Source organism: Rana temporaria, chromosome 3, assembly GCF_905171775.1.
Source record: "Rana temporaria chromosome 3, aRanTem1.1, whole genome shotgun sequence".
Lineage (NCBI taxonomy): Eukaryota > Metazoa > Chordata > Amphibia > Anura > Ranidae > Rana > Rana temporaria.
The window spans coordinates 38166296-38188642 of record NC_053491.1 but is presented as its reverse complement, the minus strand read 5'-3'; the positions used below and the strand labels follow the sequence as shown (position 1 = coordinate 38188642).

At 45.4% G+C, this 22347-nt stretch overlaps 1 protein-coding gene across 1 annotated transcript in view; it reads left to right on the top strand.

The window, feature by feature from the left end:
• The window catches only part of RLBP1 (retinaldehyde binding protein 1), a 78336-nt gene that overhangs the window by 29601 nt on the left and 26388 nt on the right, over window positions 1–22347 (top strand). The window contains exon 4 of the mRNA XM_040342408.1: window positions 5964–6168. Coding sequence (XP_040198342.1) covers window positions 5964–6168 — 205 coding nt within the window. The remainder of the gene's footprint in view (window positions 1–5963; window positions 6169–22347) is intronic.

The following is a 22347-nucleotide window of genomic DNA, read 5'->3' as shown; positions in this document are numbered from 1 at the left end:
GTGAAAGAAGTTTGTTTGAAATCTTTGCAAATTTATTAATAATAAAAAACTAACAAATCCCATGTACATAGGTATTCACAGCCTTTGCCATGACACTCAAAATTGAGCTCGGGCGCATCCCGTTTCCACGGATCATCCTTGAGATGTTTCTACCACTTGATTGGAGTCCACCTGTGGTAAATTCAGTTGATTGGACACAGTGCATGTCAGAGCACAAACCAAGCCATTAAGTCCAAGGGATTGTCTGTAGACACCTGAGACAGGATTGTATGCACAGATCTGGGGAAGGGTACAGAGAACTTCCTGCAGCATTGAAGGTCCCAATGACCACAGTGGCCTCCATCATCAGTAAATGGAAGAAGTTTGGAACCACCAGAACTCGTCCTAGAGCGGGCAGCCCAGCCAAACTGAGCGATCGAGGGAGAAGGGCCTTAGTCAGGGAGGTGACCAAGAACCCCGATGGTCACTCTGACAGAGCTCCAGCGTTTCTCTGTGGAGAGAGGAGAACTTTCCAGAAGAACAACCATCTCTGCAGAACTCCACCAATCAGGGCTGTATGGCAGATTGGCCAGACGGAAGCCACCCCTCAGTAAAAGGCACATGACAGCCCGCCTGGAGTTTGCCAAAAGGCACCTGAAGGACTCTCAGACCATGAGAAAGAAAATTCTCTGGTCTGATGAAACAAAGATTGAACTCTGGCCAGAATGGCAAGCGTCATGTCTGGAGGAAACCAGGCAACTCTCATCATCTGGCCAATACCATCCCTACAGTGAAGCATGGTGGTGGCAGCATAATGCTGTGGGGATGTTTTTTAGCTGCAGGAACTAGGAGACTAGTCAGGATTGAGGGAAAGATGAATGCAGCAATGTACAGGGACATCCTTGATGAAAACCTGCTTGAGAGCGCTCTGGACCTCAGACTGGGGTGAAGGTTCATCTTCCAATAGGACAACGATCTTAAAGCAGGGGTTCACCCTAAAAAAAAATTCTAACATTTCATGGAGCCGACCTATGAGACCAACAGTATGCTGTTGTTTTTTTTTCTTGCATACAGTAGGTGTTTGTGATATTGTGCTTTTAGCACGACACCGTCGCGCTGATACTCGGCGACATGGTGCCGAGATCTCGCCGACATCTTGCACTCACTGGAATAGTGACAGCACATCCCAGCAAGCGCGTCATAGAAGCGACGGGAGATCCGACTTGGATTCCCGCCAATTCTACACGTGTGCGGCGTTTGTTATGAATCCTGAGGGGGAAGTCCCCGCCGGATTTTAAATAAAAATCCGGCATGGGTCCCCCCTCAGGAGCATACCGGGCCCTTAGGTCTGTTATGGGTTGTAAGGAGAGCCCCCCTACGCCGAAAAAACGGCGTAGGGGGTCCCCCTACAATCCATACCAGACCCGTATCCAAAGCACGCTACCCGGCCAGCCAGGAAGGGAGTGGGGACGAGCGAGCGTCCCCCCCCCTCCTGAGCCGTACCAGGCTGCATGCCCTCAACATGGGGGGGTTGGGTGCTCTGGGGCAGGGGGGCGCACTGCGGCCCCCCCACCTCAGAGCACCCTGTCCCCATGTTGATGAGGACAGGGCCCCTTCCCGACAACCCTGGCCGTTGGTTGTCGGGGTATGCGGGCGGGAGGCTTATCGGAATCTGGGAGCCCCCTTTAATAAGGGGGCCCCCAGATACCGGCCCCCCACCCTAAGTGAATGAGTATGGGGTACATCGTACCCCTACCCATTCACCTGCAAGAAAAGTGGTAAAAACACAAATAAACCACACAGTGTATTAAAATATTTTATTTTTCTGCTCCGGAGGCCGCCCCCTGTCTTCTTTATTAGCTCTTTTACCAGGGGGAGCTTCTTCTTTGACGTCTTCGGGTGGGTGGGGGCCGCCGTCTGGTTCTCTTCCACCGCCGGGGGGGGTGGCTTTTAAAAAAGCCCCCACCCCCCCGGCGGGTTTCCTCCGGCGTCTTCGGCGGGGCTCTTCTTCTTCCGCTATCCCGACGGGTCTTCTCCGCTATCCGGGGGGTCTCGCCGCTCTCCGCTGTTGACTCGTCGCACCCCGGTTCTTCGTCTCGCAGTCCGGTCCCTTCTTCCGTGCTGTACGTCTTCTTCCGCGCTGTGACGTCATGTTCTTCACTTCTCTTCTTCTCCCGATGTTGACTCGCCGGTCCTCCTCGCTGAAATGACGGATGCGCGCCTTGCATCGGACCTATATAGGCCTCACAGTCCCATCATGCTCTGTACCTACCCATGTGATACCTACCCACGTGGGTAGGTATCACATGGGTAGGTACAGAGCATGATGGGACTGTGAGGCCTATATAGGTCCGATGCAAGGCGCGCATCCGTCATTTCAGCGAGGAGGACCGGCGAGTCAACATCGGGAGAAGAAGAGAAGTGAAGAACATGACGTCACAGCGCGGAAGAAGACGTACAGCACGGAAGAAGGGACCGGACTGCGAGACGAAGAACCGGGGTGCGACGAGTCAACAGCGGAGAGCGGCGAGACCCCCCGGATAGCGGAGAAGACCCGTCGGGATAGCAGAAGAAGAAGAGCCCCGCCGAAGACGCCGGAGGAAACCCGCCGGGGGGGTGGGGGCTTTTTTAAAAGCCACCCCCCCGGCGGTGGAAGAGAACCAGACGGCGGCCCCCACCCACCCGAAGACGTCAAAGAAGAAGCTCCCCCTGGTAAAAGAGCTAATAAAGAAGACAGGGGGCGGCCTCCGGAGCAGAAAAATAAAATATTTTAATACACTGTGTGGTTTATTTGTGTTTTTACCACTTTTCTTGCAGGTGAATGGGTAGGGGTACGATGTACCCCATACTCATTCACTTAGGGTGGGGGGCCGGTATCTGGGGGCCCCCTTATTAAAGGGGGCTCCCAGATTCCGATAAGCCTCCCGCCCGCATACCCCGACAACCAACGGCCAGGGTTGTCGGGAAGGGGCCCTGTCCTCATCAACATGGGGACAGGGTGCTCTGAGGTGGGGGGGCCGCAGTGCGCCCCCCTGCCCCAGAGCACCCAACCCCCCCATGTTGAGGGCATGCAGCCTGGTACGGCTCAGGAGGGGGGGGGACGCTCGCTCGTCCCCACTCCCTTCCTGGCTGGCCGGGGTAGCGTGCTTTGGATACGGGTCTGGTATGGATTGTAGGGGGACCCCCTACGCCGTTTTTTCGGCGTAGGGGGGCTCTCCTTACAACCCATAACAGACCTAAGGGCCCGGTATGCTCCTGAGGGGGGACCCATGCCGGATTTTTATTTAAAATCCGGCGGGGACTTCCCCCTCAGGATTCATAACAAACGCCGCACACGTGTAGAATTGGCGGGAATCCAAGTCGGATCTCCCGTCGCTTCTATGACGGCTCTGTCTCCATCGCGGCAAGCCAGCTCGGCGCTGGCTCCCGCGATGGGGCTCGTAGGTGCTCAATCTCGCCGAGAAAGAGAGCGAGATTGACACAAAATCGGGTTCACCTACTGTACATACCATTTTAGGGCTATTTTCACCCCCGGCTTTCCCGCGGGAGTGGGCGTTCCTAATCACAGGCTGTGATTGACGTGCTTCCGACCGGCGCATACAGCGCGTATCGAGTTGCACCGAACGTCGGTGCGGCTCGATATGGCGCCTGCGCACCGACGCTCGGCTTCTTTCGGCAACTCGTGACACGCAGTATGCGCCGGTCGGAAGCACAGCCAAGATAACAAAGGAGTGGTTACGGGACAACTCTGTGAATGTCCTTGAGTGGTCCAGCCAAAGCCCAGAGTTGAACCCGATTGAGAGATCTGAAAATAGCTGTGCACCAACACTCCCCATCCAACCTGATGGAGCCTGAGAGGTCGCTTGCAAAGAAGAATGGGAGAAACTGCCCAAAAATAGGTGTGCCAAGCTTGTAGCATCATACTCCAAAAGACTTGGGGCTGTAATTGGTGCCAAAAGGGGCTTCAACAAAGTATTGCGCAAAGGCTGTGAATACTTATGTACATGGGATCTTTTTTGTTTTATATTTTTAATGCAAAGATTTTAAACAAAATTCTTTCACTATTGTCATTATGGGGTATTCTTTGTGGAGTTTTGGGTTAAATGAGTTTAATCCATTTTGGAATAAATCTGCAACATAACAAAATGTGGAAAAAGTAAAGCACTGTGAATACCTTCCGGATGCACTGTAATATACAGTAAGATTTAAAGCCCCACTCCAGACAGAAACCAAACATTTTCCCTGCATTTTTACTTACCTTATTCCTTGCTACGGCAAGGTTTACTGTACGACCAGTATATGTTAGAGCCGGTTCACACTGGGGCTCAGCCGCCTGACAAGTCGCGTCCCATTCTATGCAATAGAACCGTTCTAATAGGAGCGACGCAAATCGATCCAACTTAGAAAAAGGTTCTTGTACGACTTTGCGGGCGGCTCGGGGCAACCTGCATTGACTTCTATACAGAGGTCATTTTGCAGGTCGCCTCTGAAGTCGTCTTCAGGACGCCTTGCTGAGTCGCCCCCGAAGTTGTGCCGCCTAAGTGTTTACCGGCTCTAAGCCTTCATCTTGTAAAAGCAAAGGCAAAATATTTGTGTATAGATAGAAAAAACATTATAAATATATATATATTTTTTATAGGTGATCACATGTTCTCAGCTGCATAATAGCTAGGGGGGAAGCAGTACACTGATCTTCCCAGTGATTGGGGGTTGGGGGTGTCTGGTAATTGGATGCAAGCAGGATGAGTTTCCAGCATTGCTAGAGAACTGACCGCACTGTGCTCCCATGACTAGTGTTGTCAGTTTTTGACAGGAAAGCAGAGGGACTGGCAGGAACACCAGGGATTTCACACAAATGAAACAATGCAAAGAGAACAGGATACATAATACTGCAGACACATATCAGGAATGTTGGGTTTGCATATTCTTTAAGTCTTAGCTAATCACTGATATGATGAAATTTCATCAAAAACTAACGATTATTGCCAACATGGTGACTAAATGGTAAACTCTTTGGCCCAGATTCACAACCGAGATACGACGGCGTATCTCCTGATACGCCGTCGTATCTCTGCGTTGCGCGTTGTATCTATGCGCCTGATTCTTAGAATCAGTTACGCATAGATATCCATTAGATCCGACAGGCGTAAGTCTCTTACGCCGTCGGATCTAAACTGCATTTTTTTTTTACCGCTAGGTGGCGCTTCAGTCGAAATCTGCGTCGAGTATGCGTCGTCAACGCGGATTTCGACGGAGGCGGCACCTAGCGGTCCAAAAAAAAAATGCACTTAAGATCCGACAGCGTAAGAGACTTACGCCTGTCGAATCTAATGGATATCTATGCGTAACTGATTCTAAGAATCAGTCGCATAGATACGACGGCTCAACGCAGAGATAGAACGGAGTATCTGGAGATACGCCGTCGGATCTGGGTTGAGAATCTGGGCCATTGTGTTTTTTTTCAAAATTTACGCTCTTTTTTTTTTAATAGCCCAAAGAATAAAAACCGCACAGGCGATCAAATACCACCAAAAGAAAGCTCTATTTGTGGGAAAAAAAGGACGTCAATTTTGTTTGGGAGCCACGTCGCACGACCATGCAGTTGTCAGTTAAAGCGACGCAGTGCCAGAAGCTAAAATTTCGTCTGGGCAGGAAGGGGGTGTATGTGCACAGTAGGCAAGTGGTTAAAGTCGCCGCGACTTTAGTTCGCACTGATTTGAACAGGTTTCATTGAAAAACATGGGGTGTGACTTGTCATGCGACTTTAGTGTCAAAAGTCGCATGACAAGTCGCACAAGTGTGAATGAAGCCTAAAAGAATTGTGTAAAATGTGTACGCAGAGCATCCTTTGATAACACTAGAACTCATCACAAATTCAATATTAAAAGTTTTGTTTGTAAAGCAATAGATCCCATCTTTAGCAGCATGGAGAATAATGATTGTATTAGGTATGATTCTTTTTTTTTTTGTACTTTTTATGTAAGGCTAAAGATGAATTAAATGAGACAGATGAGAGCAAAGAATCAGCGGTGAAGGAGCTGCGGTCCATAGTAAAGGAGAAAGCCAGCTCTGGAGATGACCTTTGTAAAGCTGTAGCAGAGAAGGTTGCTGAGAAGGGAGATAGTTTCTTTCTGCGATTCATACGGGCAAGAAAATATGATGTCAGCCGAGCTTATGATCTTATAAAAGGTAAGGATAATATTCATTCAAGAAGCTGAATTGTGATCACTAAACTATACAGTTACATAGTAGGTGAGGTTGAAAAAAGACACAAGTCCATCACGTCCAACCTATGTGTGCGATTCTATGTCAGTATTACATTGTATATCCCTGTATGTTGTGGTCGTTCAGGTGCTTATCTTATGCCGCGTACACACGATCAGTGTGTCTGATGGACCGTTTTTATCAGACGAACCGATCGTGTGTGGGCCCCATCAGTTTTTTATCCATCAGTCAAAAAACTAGGAACTTGTTTTAAAATTATCTGATGGTTAAAAAAACGATCGTCTGTAGGTACGGTTAAAAATCCACGCATGCTCAGAATCAAGTCGACACATGTTCGGAAGCATTGAACTTCATTTTTCTCAGCACGTCGTTGTGTTTTACGTCACCGCGTTTGACACAATCGGATTTTTAACCGATGGTGTGTAGGCAAGACTGATCATCAGTCAGCTTCATCGGATATCTGATGAAAAAATCCATCAGACCGTTTTCATCAGATGAACTGATCGTGTGTGAAGGGCATAAGAGTTTCTTGAATCGATGCCCCCCTGCTGAGACCACCACCTGTGGAAGGGAATTCCACATCCTTGTCGCTCTTACAGTAACCCTCTACGTAGTTTAAGGTTAAACCTCTTTTCTTCTACTTTTAATTAGTGGCCACGTGTCTTGTTAAACTCACTTCCACAAAAAAGTTTTATCCCTATTGTGGGGTCACCAGTAGGGATGAGCCGAACACCACCCCCGTTCGGATCGCACCAGAACCTTCGAACGGACAGACCCCCATTGACGTCTATGGGACTCGAACCTTCGAATTCAAAAGTGCTAATTTTAAAGCCCAATATGCAAGTTATTGTCATAAAACGTCTTTGAGAACCCGGGTCTTGCCCCAGGGAACATGTATCAATGGAAAAAAAAGTTTTAAAAACTGTAGTTTTTTCTGGAGCAGTGATTTTAATGATGCTTAAAGTGAAAAAATGAAACATTCCTTTAAATATCGTACTTGCTGGGTGTCTATAGTATGCCTGTGAGGTAGCACGTGTTTAGAACTGTCCCTGCACAAAATGAGATTACTATAAGAAAAAAGTAATTTAAAACTGCTTGCGGCTTTAATGTAATGTCTGGTCCCTGCAATATGGATAAAAATCATTGAGAAAAATAGCACAGACACAGACCGTACACACACCACGTAGCTTTAGGTGCACACTGCAGAGGACACAGGCAGTACACACCACATAGCTTTAGGTGCACACTGCAGAGGACACGGGCAGTACACACACCACGTAGCTTTAGGTGCACACTGCAGAGGACACAGGCAGTACACACCACGTAGCTTTAGGTGCACACTGCAGAGGAGACAGGCAGTACACACCACGTAGCTTTAGGTGCACACTGCAGAGGACACAGGCAGTACACACCACGTAGCTTTAGGTGCACACTGCAGAGGACACAGGCAGTACACACCACGTAGCTTTAGGTGCACACTGCAGAGGACACAGGCAGTACACCACGTGAGAATACTGCAGCTAGCACAATCACCTGCCTGCCTGTCAGTAAATTAGGAAGAGCGAATCTAGCTAAACTATACAGTGTATAAATATATGTACAACACCTGGGATGCATATATATCCTCTACACACTGTAACTTTAACTGACTAGCCTGCCTGCTCTATCTACCTACTAAAAATGACACTCTCTCTCTCTCTCTCTCTGTCTTCTCTCTCTTAACCACCGCAACACACTACACAAGGCCGACCTGCAGGCGGCCTTTTATAGTGTGGGGCGTGTACTAAACCCCCTGAGCCATAATTGGCCAAAGCCACCCTGGCTTTGGCCAAATATGGCTCTCTGTTTTTTGCAAGCTGTGATTGGCCAAGCATGCGGGTCATAGTGCATGCTTGGCCAATCATCAGCCAGCAATGCACTGTGATGCCGCAGTAAATTATGGGCCATGAAACGCCACTCGAATTTGGCGTGAATGGCCCAAAACGTTTTTAATTCGACGAACGATCGAACATACGATGTTCGAGACTAACGTGAGTTCGACTCGAATACGAAGCTCATCCCTAGTCACCAGTATGGTATTTGTAAATTGAAATCATATCCCCTCTCAAGCGTCTCTTCTCCAGAGAGAATAAGTTCAGTGCTCGTAACCTTTCCTCTTAACTAATATCCTCCAGACCCTTTATTAGCTTTGTTGCCCTTCTTTGTACTCGCTCCATTTCCAGTACATCCTTCCTGAGGACTGGTGCCCAGAACTGGACAGCATACTGCAGGTGCGGCCGGAGCAGAGTCTTGTAGAGTGGGAGAATTATCGTTTTATCTCTGGAGTTAAACCCCTTTTTAATGCATGCCAATATTCTGTTTGCTTTGTTAGCAGCAGGTTGGCATTGCATGCCATTGATGAGCCTATCATCTACTAGGACCCCCAGGTCGTTTTCCATCCTAGATTCCTTCAGAGGTTCTCCCCCCAGTGTATAAACTGCATTCGTATTTTTGCCACCCAAATGCATTATTTTACATTTTTCTACATTGAACCTCATTTGCTATGTAGTTGCCCACCCCATTAATTTGTTCAGATCTTTTTTCAAGGTTTTCACATCCTGCGGAGAAGTTATTGCCCTGCTTAGCTTAGTATAGTCCGCAAATACAGAGATTGCACTGCTTACCCCATCCTCCAGGTTGTTCCAATACATAATCAGACATTGGTAAGATTATTTGCAATGTAAGAGATGGTGTCACCTACTTAGGAGTCCTCCCTGAGTCAGCTTTGATGTTGATGGTGTTGGAGATCACCCGGGTGGACAACAATACTGCCCCCCCTATACTCATATCCAAGTGGTAGAGGGGTTCCCGAGTATGGATTTTCACAGGTTAGCAAAATGTGGACAATGTCATTACTTGGCCTGTATTCAGCAGCTCAGCAAAGACATAGACCCCCCAGAAGAGGAAATTTACCTGACTTAAGAAATCCAAGTGTAATGTCCTAGAGATCACTAAATGAAAAAAATCCTTAGGAGTCCAAATCTTTATTGTTTAATTGGTTACAACAGCAGGGTCAAGGACCTCCACCACACATGCCCCTTCATCAAGGCTGGGAGAAATAGCAGAATTTTAAATAGACTCAGAAGTCCTACTGCTTGTTGTAACCAGTTGAACACTAAAGGTTTTGGACTAAGGTTGTTACATTTGGCGCTTTCCTGGACCTATTACACCACCATGCCCATTTAACAATGTTCAGAGTAGAGTTGCTACCTTTTCTTCAAGCCAAACCTGAACACTCGTTGCATGCCCCAAGGAAAGTAGTAATGCGGTGCACATAATGTGCCGCAGCGAACAGTGGCTGTGGCCAAATTGCTCTTGCTGACATCATCACACTGCCCCCCAGTGATGCAGAACCTGCCAACAGACAGTCGCCTGCAGCTCCCAGATGGAAACAGATTTGTGTGCGACTATCTTGGTTACTTGGGGAGCCACAGCCCGATCTGAATAATGTGTCCGGGTTTCATTCCGCCTGAAACCTGGACACATGATTCAAAACCTGGATTGTCTGGGTGAATTCCGGACAAGTAGCAACCATAGCGAGGTGGGGTTCACCGCTCCAGGGAAATCCCAAGTGCAATTGTGGATAAGTCCAGGTGGGTGTGGGTGCTGGCAATGCACTAGGCAATGGAAAGTAGCACTTTCCATCAAGTAGCAACCATAGTTCAGATAGAAGACTAGAGGGAGGGTGGTGGCCAAGGAGTGTATATTGAAATATACCTGAGTGGGGAGTAGAGGGCTATCCAGAGTCTTGTGACACTCCCCAGAATGGACAAAGTTACAGGGTAGCTTTAAGCTAATCTCCTCTACATGCTACCTAAAAAACAAACTGCATTCCCCTCTAAACTCCTAGGTTTTAAAGTTTAATGCCAAAGCTCATTTGGCTGTACTTCTTCTGTGGATCATAGGAGTGCAGTTTGGTCTCCACTCCTGTGACCTGTTTTCAGCAAAGGGCTGAAGCCCACTGATGTCACAGAGCCGATCCAAGGCTCAGGCAAGATTGTGACAGGATCCGCCCACATCCCTGGATCGGCACCCAACTCAGCGAGCCGCTGAGAGCCTGCTCCCGCCCCCTCCACAGCCCAGCGCACCAGTGAGCGAGGGAGAGCAGACAGCAGTGACTGACAGTCACCAGCTTTCTGTTCAGGGAGCACTGAGAACCGAGCGATCGGCAGTGTTTGATCATTCGGTTCTCAGTTTTAGTGTTGAGCAGAATACGCCATATTCGATTTCGCAATATATCTCGAATATATAGTCGAATATTCGAGATATATTCGCTAAATTCGAATATTCGTGATATTTTATCGAAATGAAATGATTGCGAATTTTCGCTATTGCGAATGCGAAAATAATTGCGAAATTTCGATAACTGCGGTAGGAGCACTCTGATTGGCTCAGAATATTCTTGATATTTTTTCGAAATTTCGCAAAATGCGAATGCGATATTTACTGCGCAATTTCGACAAATGCTGTAGGAGCACTCTGATTGGCTCAGAATATTCGTGATATTTTACAATACAAAATAATTGTGAATATTCGGCAAATGCAGAAGGAGCACTCTGATTGGCTCAGAATATTCTTGATATTTTACAATACAAAATAATTGCGAATATTCGGCAAATGCGGAAGGAGCACTCTGATTGGCTCAGAATATTCTTGATATTTTACAATACAAAATAATTGCGAATATTCGGCAAATGCGGAAGGAGCACTCTGATTGGCTCAGAATATTCTTGATATTTTACAATAGAAAATAAAAAGTGTTTTGCATTGGTGGTGATTCTTTACTCTATCCATCTGTCACAGCCGTTTGTCAATCAAACACCTTGAAGATTGAACACGTTCATGCTGCATGCTTTGGACTTTTTTTCACTTCACATATCAAAGACATTTTTATGAAAGATTATTTTTCTATTATTGGGACTATATTTCTTTATATATTTGTTTCACTGTGTATTTCACAAGTTATTTGCGCTTGCTTATTTTATAATTTGCCCACATGTCTTGTCACTAGACATATTTTTTATTCTTGTAGAGCGACTCTATTTTCTGTCTTGTATTAATTTATGTTGTATAACATTTTTGAGTTGCTGCTGTATTCTCCCCTTTTTTTTAAGGTATGCGCAATTTTTTCCTCTAATGCCGCATACACACGGTTGGAATTTCCGACAAGAAAAGTTCGATGTGAGCTTTTGGTTGGAAATTCCGACTGTGTGTAGGCTCCATCTGACTTTTTCTGTCGGAACTTCCGATTGTCTGTATGCAATTCCGACGCGCAAAAAAAACCACTTCAATTCGACGCATGCTCGGAATCATTGAACTTAATTTTTCTCGGCTCGTCGTAGTGTTGTACGTCACCGCGTTCTTGACGGTCGGAATTTTGTGTGGCCGTGTGTATGCAACACAAATTTGAGCCAAAATTCCGTCGGAAAATAATCCATGGTTTTCTTGTCGAAATTTGGTCTATGTGGACAGCTTTACCCCAGATGCCTGCATACTTAGATGTGCCAGTTTTAATCATCAACCATGTGAGTTGGTAAATGTTGTACCTTCATTAAATGTAACCGTAGTGCTACACGTAGAAGCGCCTCTGTTTTGTTTTATACTCAGTTGTGACATGATGCTACTTGTATATCAAGACATCGCTTGTATATCAAGTCTACATTTATTTAAAAATGTTGCTCGTCTTGCAAAATGCTCTCAAACAAAGTTTTACTGTACTGTATTAGTTTTTTTTAAAAGGTGGACATGGCCTTAAAAATACTTAAATGTCTGACCATTAGATGGCGCTAATGTACCAGCATAAATCTATAACATTTTGTAACAGTTTAATGCCGTAGTTCTCCAAAATAACATTTCAGAGAACATATTGGGCCAGATCCACAGTAAGGCCCCATACACACGATAGAATCCATCCGCTGAAAAATCCCAGCGAATGGGTTTCAGCGGATAGATCCTATGGTGTGTACACTCCGGCGGATCTGTTTCCGCGGATATTTATCCCCTGGGATGGATTTCCAGCAGATAAATATTTGATGACATGCTATCAAATCTATCCGCTAGAATCCATCCCAACGGACGGATCCGCTGGTCTGTATAGACTCACCGGATCCATCCGTCCGAAGGGCTCCCCCGCATGCGTCGTAATGATTCGACGCATGCATGGAATTCCTTATATGACAGCGTCGCGCACGTCGCCGCATCATAATCGCGGCGACGGCGCGACACGTCATCGCCAGAGGATTTCGGCACGGATTTCAATGCGATGGTGAGTACACTCCATCGCATGGAAATCCGCCCAAATCCTCGAGAGGATTTATCCGCGGAAACGGTCCGCTGGACCGTATTCGCGGATAAATCCTCTCGTGTGTATGGGGCCTGAGAGTACTTTCAAATTTCCCGCATCGTATCTTTAGTTTGAATCCTCAAACCAAGATACGACGGCATCTGGGTTTGATCCGACAGGCGTACGGCTTCGTACGCCTTCGGATCGTAGATGCAATACTTCGGCGTCCGCTGGGTGGAGTTTGCGTCGTTTTCCCGCGTCGGGTATGCAAATTAGCTTTTTCCGACGATCCACGAACGTACGCGCGGCCGTAACATTCTCTTACGTCGTCTCTAGTCGGCTTTTTCCGGCGTATAGTCAAAGCTGGTATTTTGCGGTGTATCGATAGACTTGCCATGTTAAGTATGGCCGTCGTTCCCGCGTCGAAATTTGAATTTTTTTTTTTTTTGCGTAAGTCGTCCTTGAATCGGGATGGACGTAAGTCACGTCTAAGTTTAAAAAATGACATCGTTGCGACATCATTTCGCGCAATGCACGGCGGGAAATTTAGAAACGGAGCATGCGCAGTTCATTCAGCGCGGGGACGCGCTTCATTTAAATGAATCACGCCCCCTAATCGCCGATTTGAATTCCGCCGCCAGAAATACACTACGCCGCCGTAACTTACGGCGCGATTTCTTCCAAGATTCGACTTAAAGCCAGGTAAGATACGGCGGCGTAGCGTATCTCTGATACGCTGCACCTATCCATTTCTATGTGGATCTGGCCCATTGAGTTTAGCGGGTTCATAATTATGTTTTACTCCATGTGTTATTGTCATTTTTTCTTTTGTGGAGAAAGCCAGAAAACCCGACAATATTAGATATGTAGATAACGACACAAGCACTGCGTGTGTAATATACTATGTAGTGAAAAACACATTTTTCGAGGGTATGTGAAATTGTTGACCTCACTGCCCCATGTGCAAGGTTTGGTCGGGCCTCAGTTACACATTTTCAGGAATAAAGCAAGGGCCATCTCTCTCTGCAATGATCTGGGGAGATATTCCATCCGTTTCCTGGAATAATCACTAAGCACACCACATGCGATGCGTAACTTGTAAAATCCAAGTGTATAGTAAAACGTATTGTAACACTGTAAATGACAAACTCCTCTTCCTGTTGTGATGAGGTCATGCCATGAGCATGTGATCGCTGCACAGATAGTCTCAGGCTTAGCCAATTAAACAGATTAACTGGTTTGTGATCTTACTTTTCATCCATTAGCAATGCTTGTGATTTCCCTGATGTATAACACAGACTTAATTCATATCACTTGTAAAGTAACTGATAGTCTGGGTCCCTGGTGCCCAACCTGTAGCCCGTGGGCATTGTGCGGCCCTTTGGTACTTATTGTGCTTCCCCACAATGTTGACAGTACATTCATATATATACACATGGTTAGGACACATGTTAACCCCTTACCGCCGAGCATGCGAAAACATGCGTCCTCGGCTTTTGGGGGTTATACCGTGATGATGCCCACAGCTGCAGGCATCATCCCGATACCGTTGTTTAGAGCGGGCTATCCAGCTAAAAAAAAATAAAGCCACTCGGTTGTTATACCGGAGAAGCGGGAGGGGACATCCCCCCTCCCGCCACTCTGACCGGGCGTCCCGTCCCACCGGGAGACCCAATCCACGATGCGCCACTCCCGCCGCCTAGAGAGAGAGAGCCATAAATGGCTTAATTCCAGTCTCCTGTATGTAAACACGGAAGCAACATCATGACATCACTTCCGGCTTACTCGGCTGCCAATGGCGCCGGATTTAAAAAATGATATACAGTATTCAGAATCACAGTTTTTGGCCATCTGAATACTTTGAAGTGTAAAGTAGGTATTTGGGGTCTTTTAGACCTCCGATCCCTCCATAAAGAGTACCTGTCGCCAACTATTACTGTCACAAGGGATGTTTACATTCCTTGTAACAGCAATAAAAATGATCAAATAAATAAAAAAAAAACACAATTTAATAATGTAAAAATATATATATATATGTGTGTGTGTATTTTTTTTTTTAAAGCGCCCTGTCCTGCGTGCTCGCGCAGCAAAGAAAACACATACGGGAACTCACGCCCGCAAACGGTGTTCTAATCACACATGTGAGGTATTGCCAAGATTGTCAGAGCATTGTCAGAGCAAAACTCTAACCTGGTAACCGTAATAAAAAAAAAATTAAAACGTTGCCTATGGAGATTTTTAGGTACTGTAGTTTGTCGCCATTCCACAAATGCGCGCAATTATAAAGCGTGACATGATTGGTATCTATTTACTCAGCGTAACATCATCTTTCACATTATACAAAACCAAATTGGGCTAACTTTACTTAAAAAAATATATAAAAAATTCATGAAAGTACATTTTTTCCAAAAAGTTGCGTTTAAAACACTGCTGCACAAATTCGTGTGACATAAAATATTGCAACAATCGCCATTTTATTCCCTAGATTCTCTATATATAATGTTTGGGGGTTCTAAGTAATTTTCTAGCAAAAAATACAGATTTTAATTTGTAAACACCAAATGTCAGAAATGGACTTAGTCATGAAAGGGTTAATACATAAACACCTATTACACATACACATTCCTACACACACCAGAAGTGGAAGTAGTAGCCATAGCACCCCTTCCAGCCTTGCAAATGTGGCCTGTGTATCCAAGTGGTAATGACCCCTGGTCATGAAAGAATTAAATAAAAGAAGAAGCAATTCAAATGTAAATATACCAAAATTGTTATTGTGTGTTTATGAAAGTATAATTATGGACATTGTGACAGGAAGTCAGGTAAATCTGTTGGTGTTGTCACAGACGGGACATACATTTCTGCCTTGTTTAGACAATACACCAATTGTTATTAGGCGTCAGCTGCAAATGTAGCCAGAAAAGGCTAAAGGCCGTTGGAAGACTCCAGCTGTTCAGAATGAGGCAATTAAGGCCTCTATAAGTAGTCCAGAGGATTACCACTGTTTTGCTGCATCCTGAGTTTTTGTGAGTAAGGAGAGCAGTGCCAGGAAGTCTTCTGAGAAGGTGAAGAGAGGATTGATTTTTCTGTGTGATAAAAATCAAAAGACTATTGTTTTTCTGCTGTATGACCAGCAGTGTCTACCCAGCAGTAGGCTGTGCTAGACTCCATAGATAGGTTCCTGTGTGGAAGGTAGACGCCCAAAGTGGCCAGGGTTTATTTTATGTTTGATTTTGTTTATGCTGTTTGGATGCTTGCACTTGTTTCCAGCAAGATGAAAGAATAAACCAAAATCTTTGTTTTCAACCGCCTTCGACTGCCTGTCTGTATAAATTCAGTGTGTGGTGAACCCATCCAAGGGGTCACACACCCCACTACCGAGCTAACCCCTTACAACATATACACATTTTTTCCTTTTCCAACTATAAATAGTCTGATTAAACCAAGAGTCCTTTGGTAAAATCAATTGGCCAGAAGTGAAGATCTAGTGATCCTCTCGCCCATTCGCTGACACACTTTTGACCAAGAGATTCCAAGCCTGCCCACCACGGCAAGGTAGACTCTTCTAGGGCAGGACCTACACTAAACTACACTAAGCTACCCTACTGGATGCTAGTCATCATTTTTCTAATGTTGGATGTATGTTTGTAGTAGGCCTCATCCTATAATCTGTGTGTGATCTACTCTCTCCCAATTTGGTTGTCTGTCTGCGTGCATCTCTCTAAAGCATGGAGCGGTCAGTTTATGTACATCTGGACGTCCTCTGTTAGTGTAGGTCAGTGCATGCCAGTCATTGTACGTTGCCCAGTGTGTGTCAGTAAATAAATGTAATGCCTCGTACACACGACCAGTTTCCCATTAGGAAAACTGCCATGAGAGCTTTTGGCCAGGAAAACTGTCTGTGAGTATGCTCCATGGCAGTTTCCCCAACAGTCTTTTTCCTGGCAGTTTTCCTATGGGAAACACTGCAGTGGAGCATACATACGGCCAGGTTTCCCGGCCAAAGCTCTCATGGCAATTTTCCTGCCAGGAAAACCGGCCGTGTGTAGGGGGAAAAAGCTGCCGAGTACGTTCTCGGCTTTCGCCTCGGTTTTCCCAGCGGACTTTTTACCGTCGGGAAAACCGATCGTGTGTACAAGGCATTAATCTTGTTTTTACCTGGGCATGTAGCCAAATTCATTTTGCCTTCGATCAAAAAATCTCGGTACTCCCGATTTGAGGTTGAACGAATTGCATTCTCCTCCTTTCTTTCAGGTGGTCCAGGATGAGTCTCAGCATGGCCAGTGGGGACACTAGTTCTGTGGGACTTGGGGGGGGGGGATCGATTCCCTTAATCCCTTGCCGACCGCTGCATGACTATATACTCGCTCACTGGGTCCCTGTCGCTGCTCAGGTGCTCCGGGCCAACGTGGCCCCGGAACCAGGAACACCGCGTGGCATGCACGCCCTGGCCAGGTAGGCCATAACGCCGGGGCACCGTGATGTGGCCAGGATAGCTGGAGAATTTGGAGGCCGAGTCAACAACTCAAGCTCCTTGTGTTCTTCAAACCATTTTCAAGCCAATTTTGCAGTGAGGCATAGCACATTATCCTGCTGAAAGAGGCCACTGCCACTGGGGGAATACCATTTCCATGAAAGGGTGTACCTGGTCAGCTACACTGTTTAGGCAAGCAATAAGTGTCAAGTAACATCCAGCAGAACATTGCCCAAAGCATCACACTGTTTCCAATGACTTGCCTTCTTCCCATAGAACATCCTGGTTCCAGCTCTTCTCCAGGCGCGATGGCCACACAAATGGCCATGCACATGATATAAAAGAAAACATGATTTAATGGAGTACACTTGGCTCACTTAGAAAAAGTGAAAGTTCTCTTCACAAAGTGAATGTTGGTGAAAACGTGTTCTCTTTTCGTGTACAATTAACACACATGGTGAGGCTGGTAATACTGTATAGTGCTAGAAAATTCGAAACTCCGAGGTCACCATCAATTACTACTGTCCTTGGGGTTCCACTTTTCTTAAAAAGTCCAGAAAACAAGCTGTGTTGTCCATAATTAGTAATTTCAAGAATTTTTCCTACCTGATAATGCACATATTTTCATTGGCTGTACAAGACATTGTTAATAGAAAATGTAAATTAGTTGTTTAGTTTTCTTATTTCTGTGGTCTCCAGTGAGTTGTACAGTTGCCTTAGTTTTCTTATTTGTCTGGCCTCCATTGGTTTCTGATGGGTTTCTCTTCCTGATATGCTGTATAGGATCTGATATTGATTTGTCAATGAAATAACAAGTACAACTAGTGGGATTGCACAAGTGATCTGACCTTGACCAGCATACTGATTACTGCTCTCTGGTCACCTATGGGGATCTCAGCGGTGTGCAGAGACTGGTGGGCTGGTGAGGTGTTGTAGATCAGCTTGGAGTTCAGTAAAACTGCTAATGTGATCCCCGACTGCTCTTTAAATTGTGCAAGAGGCTGCACATCGTGATTTACAGCCATCACTTAGATTGCATAACTAACACTTTACAGCTAAACAAATTATACAGGGCAGAAAGCATTTAGTTTGAATACTATTTATTGGCTTTTACTTGAGTTTTTGAAGATGCAAGCTTTCTAGAGAACTCAGATTCCATTGTCAGGCTATTATACATGTATGCCAGCATCGCACCGATGACCCCTGACTGTCGTCCATATCCTCCTACAGTCCCCCTCCGTGCACCTCTACCCCCTCTGTCCTCGATCTATCACGATGAATAGCAGAAGGAACTGGTAAATATGTAATATACCGGATCTTTCCTTTTCCAAATGCAAAGAGTCATTGATTACTGCCTCTGTTCATTCATAACTGTCAAAATGCTTCAGTTTATGAATGGAGAAGATATGCTGTCTCCTCTCTATTCATCTTCAGTGCAGCTGAGGCTGCAGAGAAAGGGACTGGGGAATGTCTGTTCACAGACCCTTTCCCTGTCTCAAAAAGGAGATTTCAGGGGTCTGTTAAGACCCCTGATATCACACCAAAGCCTCCCAACAGGGCTAATAAAAAATAAATAAAAAAAGAATTGTAATAAAGTTTAAATTGTAAAAATAATAATAAAAAAAAAAAACTGACACCGTTTACTTGCCCCCCCAAAAAACAAAGCATTGTAAAAAATAATTAAAAAAATTTGTAAGAAATGTAATTTAAAAAATATAATAAAAAACAAATACTGACACAGTCCACGCGTCATCAGTGCTGCATATTAGTGCCACTGTCACATGACATTAAAAAAGTATCGGTAATCGGTATCGGCAAGTACTTGAAAAAAGCATCGGTACTTGTACTCGGTCTTAAAAAAGTGGTATTGGGACAACCCTACCGAGAATATTAAATTAGTCAGGCCAAGAGGGGGGCGTGGCCAAGACCGGCATGTGAGAAGACGTGTGTCTCACAGCTCCTCCCCAGCACAGTCTACTGATCCTCTCCCAGCAGTGATCAAACTGCTCCAAACAGCTCTCCCGCTGGCTACCAACCCGGTCCACCCGCCGGCTCTCTGCACTCGCAGAATGGCCAAAAAAAAGGATGATTTCCCGGGGCTCGAAACACGAGGTCCCACGAGGCACTGAGAAGTCAAAAGAGGGGACCAGTAAACGGACATCAAAGACACAGGGTAAGGACTACCTGAGGGATATGACTTATTATACCCAAAAGCTGATGATGATCAGACAGCGGGGGGAGCCACAGAACAGTCCCTTATGGCAGTGCAGGCCTCACAGGAGCAGTCTGATGGAGAGGCAGGGAGTAATGGAGAGCAGGCCGGTACAGTCTCTCCCCCTGCAAGCAGATACAGATGCAGAGGACACTGAACAATCGACCCTGGCTGAGATACTCAGGACCGTTCATGTTTGTACCGCTTCAGTGAATACCCTTAAAGAGCAGTTTGGGGGACTGAGAGAAGATGTATCCCTGCTGAGACAGGATTTACAAAAGATCAGTGAGTGCACAACAGCGGTGGAAAGCAGGGTGAGTGAGGTGGAAGATAAGCTGCTCCCAGTTGATCGGGAGGCTCATGCTGCTCATCAGCTAGCCAGGGACACTAATAACAGAGCTGATGACATGTAAAACTGCTTAAGGCGGAACAATGTGCGCATAGTGTGGTTGCCAGAGAAGGATTTGTTGAAGGATGGCTGATGGATGTTTTCGGAAAGGAGGCCTTTTCCCCATTTTTCACAGTAGAGAGGGCGCATCGCACCCTGGGCCACCCACCACAGCCTGGTGCCCCCCTAGACCCATCCTGGCTCGTCTACTACATTACAGGGACAGGAAGGCGGTGCTGCGACATGCCAGGGAGAAGACCAACGTCCAGGTGAATGGAGTCCACATGTCCTTCTACCCAGGCTTTTCTGCGGAGGTGCAACGACGCCGGGCCAAGTTCTCTGATGTAAAGAGGCGCTTACGTGCACTACAACTGCCTTATGCTATGCTATACTCCGCCAAGCTGAGAGTTACTGCCAATCGGCAAACCCACTTTTTTGAATCAGCCTGAAATGCTGCAATATGGCTAGATCGCAATGAACAGGCCTTACGTCACCGTGACAGAGAAAAGAAAATAGTCTGGCCAATAGAATGCATTATTGCACAAATGCGCCTTAAAAAAGCCTTTAGAGTTTATGCGCATTCTGCACTTTTTCTGTCCAAAAGCTTCCCTCCTGAATGTGCTGGTGATGGTTTTTATTTTCTGCCTGCAACGATCCTCTTCTAATATGCCTATAAATGCCTATGCATACATTGACACAAAGGGGTAGATGTAAGAAAGCTGGAGCACTCTGAATCTGGTACTGTACAGCTGTACATGGTAGCCATCAGCTTCTAACGTCAGCTTATTCAATTAAATCGGGAGTTCACCCGAAAAACAATTTTTAACATTAGATTGAGGCTCATTTTGTGAAGGGGAATTGTATGTTTTTTTTTAAATCGAAGCAGTACTTATCGTTTTAGAGATAGATCTTCTCCGCCGCTTCCGGGTATGGTCTTCGGGACTGGGCGTTCCTATTTGATTGACAGGCTTCCGACGGTCGCATACATCGCGTCACCAGTAGCCGAAAGAAGCCGAACGTCGGTGCGGCTCTATACGGCGCCTGCGCACCCACGTTAGGCTACTTTCGGAAAATCGTGACGCGCTGTATGTGACCGTCGGAAGCCTGTCAATCAAATAGGAACGCCCAGTCCCGCAGCCCATACCCAGAAGCGGCGGAGAAGATCTATCTCTAAAACGGTAAGTACTGCTTCGATTTAAAAAAAAAACACCCCGTTCACAAAATGAGCCTCAATCTAATGTTAAAAATTTAGTTTTCGGGTGAACCTCCACTTTAAGCTTTAACAATAAAATGTGGAAGCTGATTGGTTTGTATGCAGAGCTGCACCAGATTTTGCACTCTCCAGTTTTAGTAAATCTGCCCCACAGGCTAACATAGAGGTATATTCACAAAAAATTCAAATGTAAAATTGGCCGTTTTTAAGCTCAGTGTGCATGGGGCTATAGAAGAAAGAAAAATAGCAACTAATGTAAGTATGGAATTCTGGTGCAGAGAATAATAATAACAAAAAAAAAGAAAAGTTTAATACGAATATATTACCTTTTTTCTTTTCTCCAAAATTATGTCTGCAAAAATAGCAAGCAGACACAGGTGAATTGCTATGAACTTTACATATTTATGACTGCTTTTTTTTTTATTGTGCCTCAAATTCTCCTGGAAACAAGATTGCGACAATAAAATTAAAAATAGGTTATGACTGTATTTCTCAAATGCAGAGAACTATCCTATTCATATTGCTACACAGAAATTCCATCTTGGAACACTGCCATCTTAATAAAAGTAAAAGAAACCACCTGTTTTATTTACATCTAATTTTCATATAACGTGACTTCATTAGGCAGAACACATGGCACTCTATGGAAATAATAACTCTGCCATAATTCTGCTGGCTGGATCATTTAATAAAGCTCTTCTCTACCAGCTGGAAAAATACACACACATTTTATGAACTTAAGCAGCCTTCACGTCAACTTTCATACCCATGGCAGACCAGGAATGGGAAGTATATCTAAACACCTTAATAAATTGAATTCTTTATAAAAGTAGTCGAGTCATCAAAGCATTTAAAACGTTTAACGGTTCCATTAAAGTAACGGCTTTCTGAATGGCTTTTCTTTAAAAGTTGGAACCTTCTAAAAACGAGGTCTTAACGTTGAAAACCCAGAGGAACCGTTATTACGTGCAGATCTTGTGAATTAGACATAATAAAACAGAAGCTGGCTCTGTGAATATAAAGAGCTCACTATATGAGGGGCAGTAGCGGGACACAGTCCCTCCATACACACTGTGAGCTGTGTGCTTTGTGGGAGCTACACATCCCCCTTCTGAGACCAGGGACCAAAGGTTCCCCTTACTAACCAAACACAACGCTCAACAAAAAAAATCGAGACGTTTACCATCTTGTAACCAACTTCACAAGGATTTCCTCATTCAGAAATCATTTCCTTTTCTTCCATTTTATTATTGCTCTACCACACGGGTAGCGGGGCTCTCAGGAAGAAGAGTGGTGGGGTAAGCATGGGGGAGTAGACAGTTACTATTAACTTTACTTCCAAGAAATTATCATTGACACATAGATGACCCCTTGTTAGAAATAATAACATGCCTGTCAGCTGGGGGGTACTCTGAGATTATTTTTCTAAAATCTGTAACCCCATTAGAAGCACAATGACACGAAAATACATTTTCACAAAGTCTGTTGCCTCAGCTTTAATGATGGCAATTTGTATATAACTCCAGAATGCTAT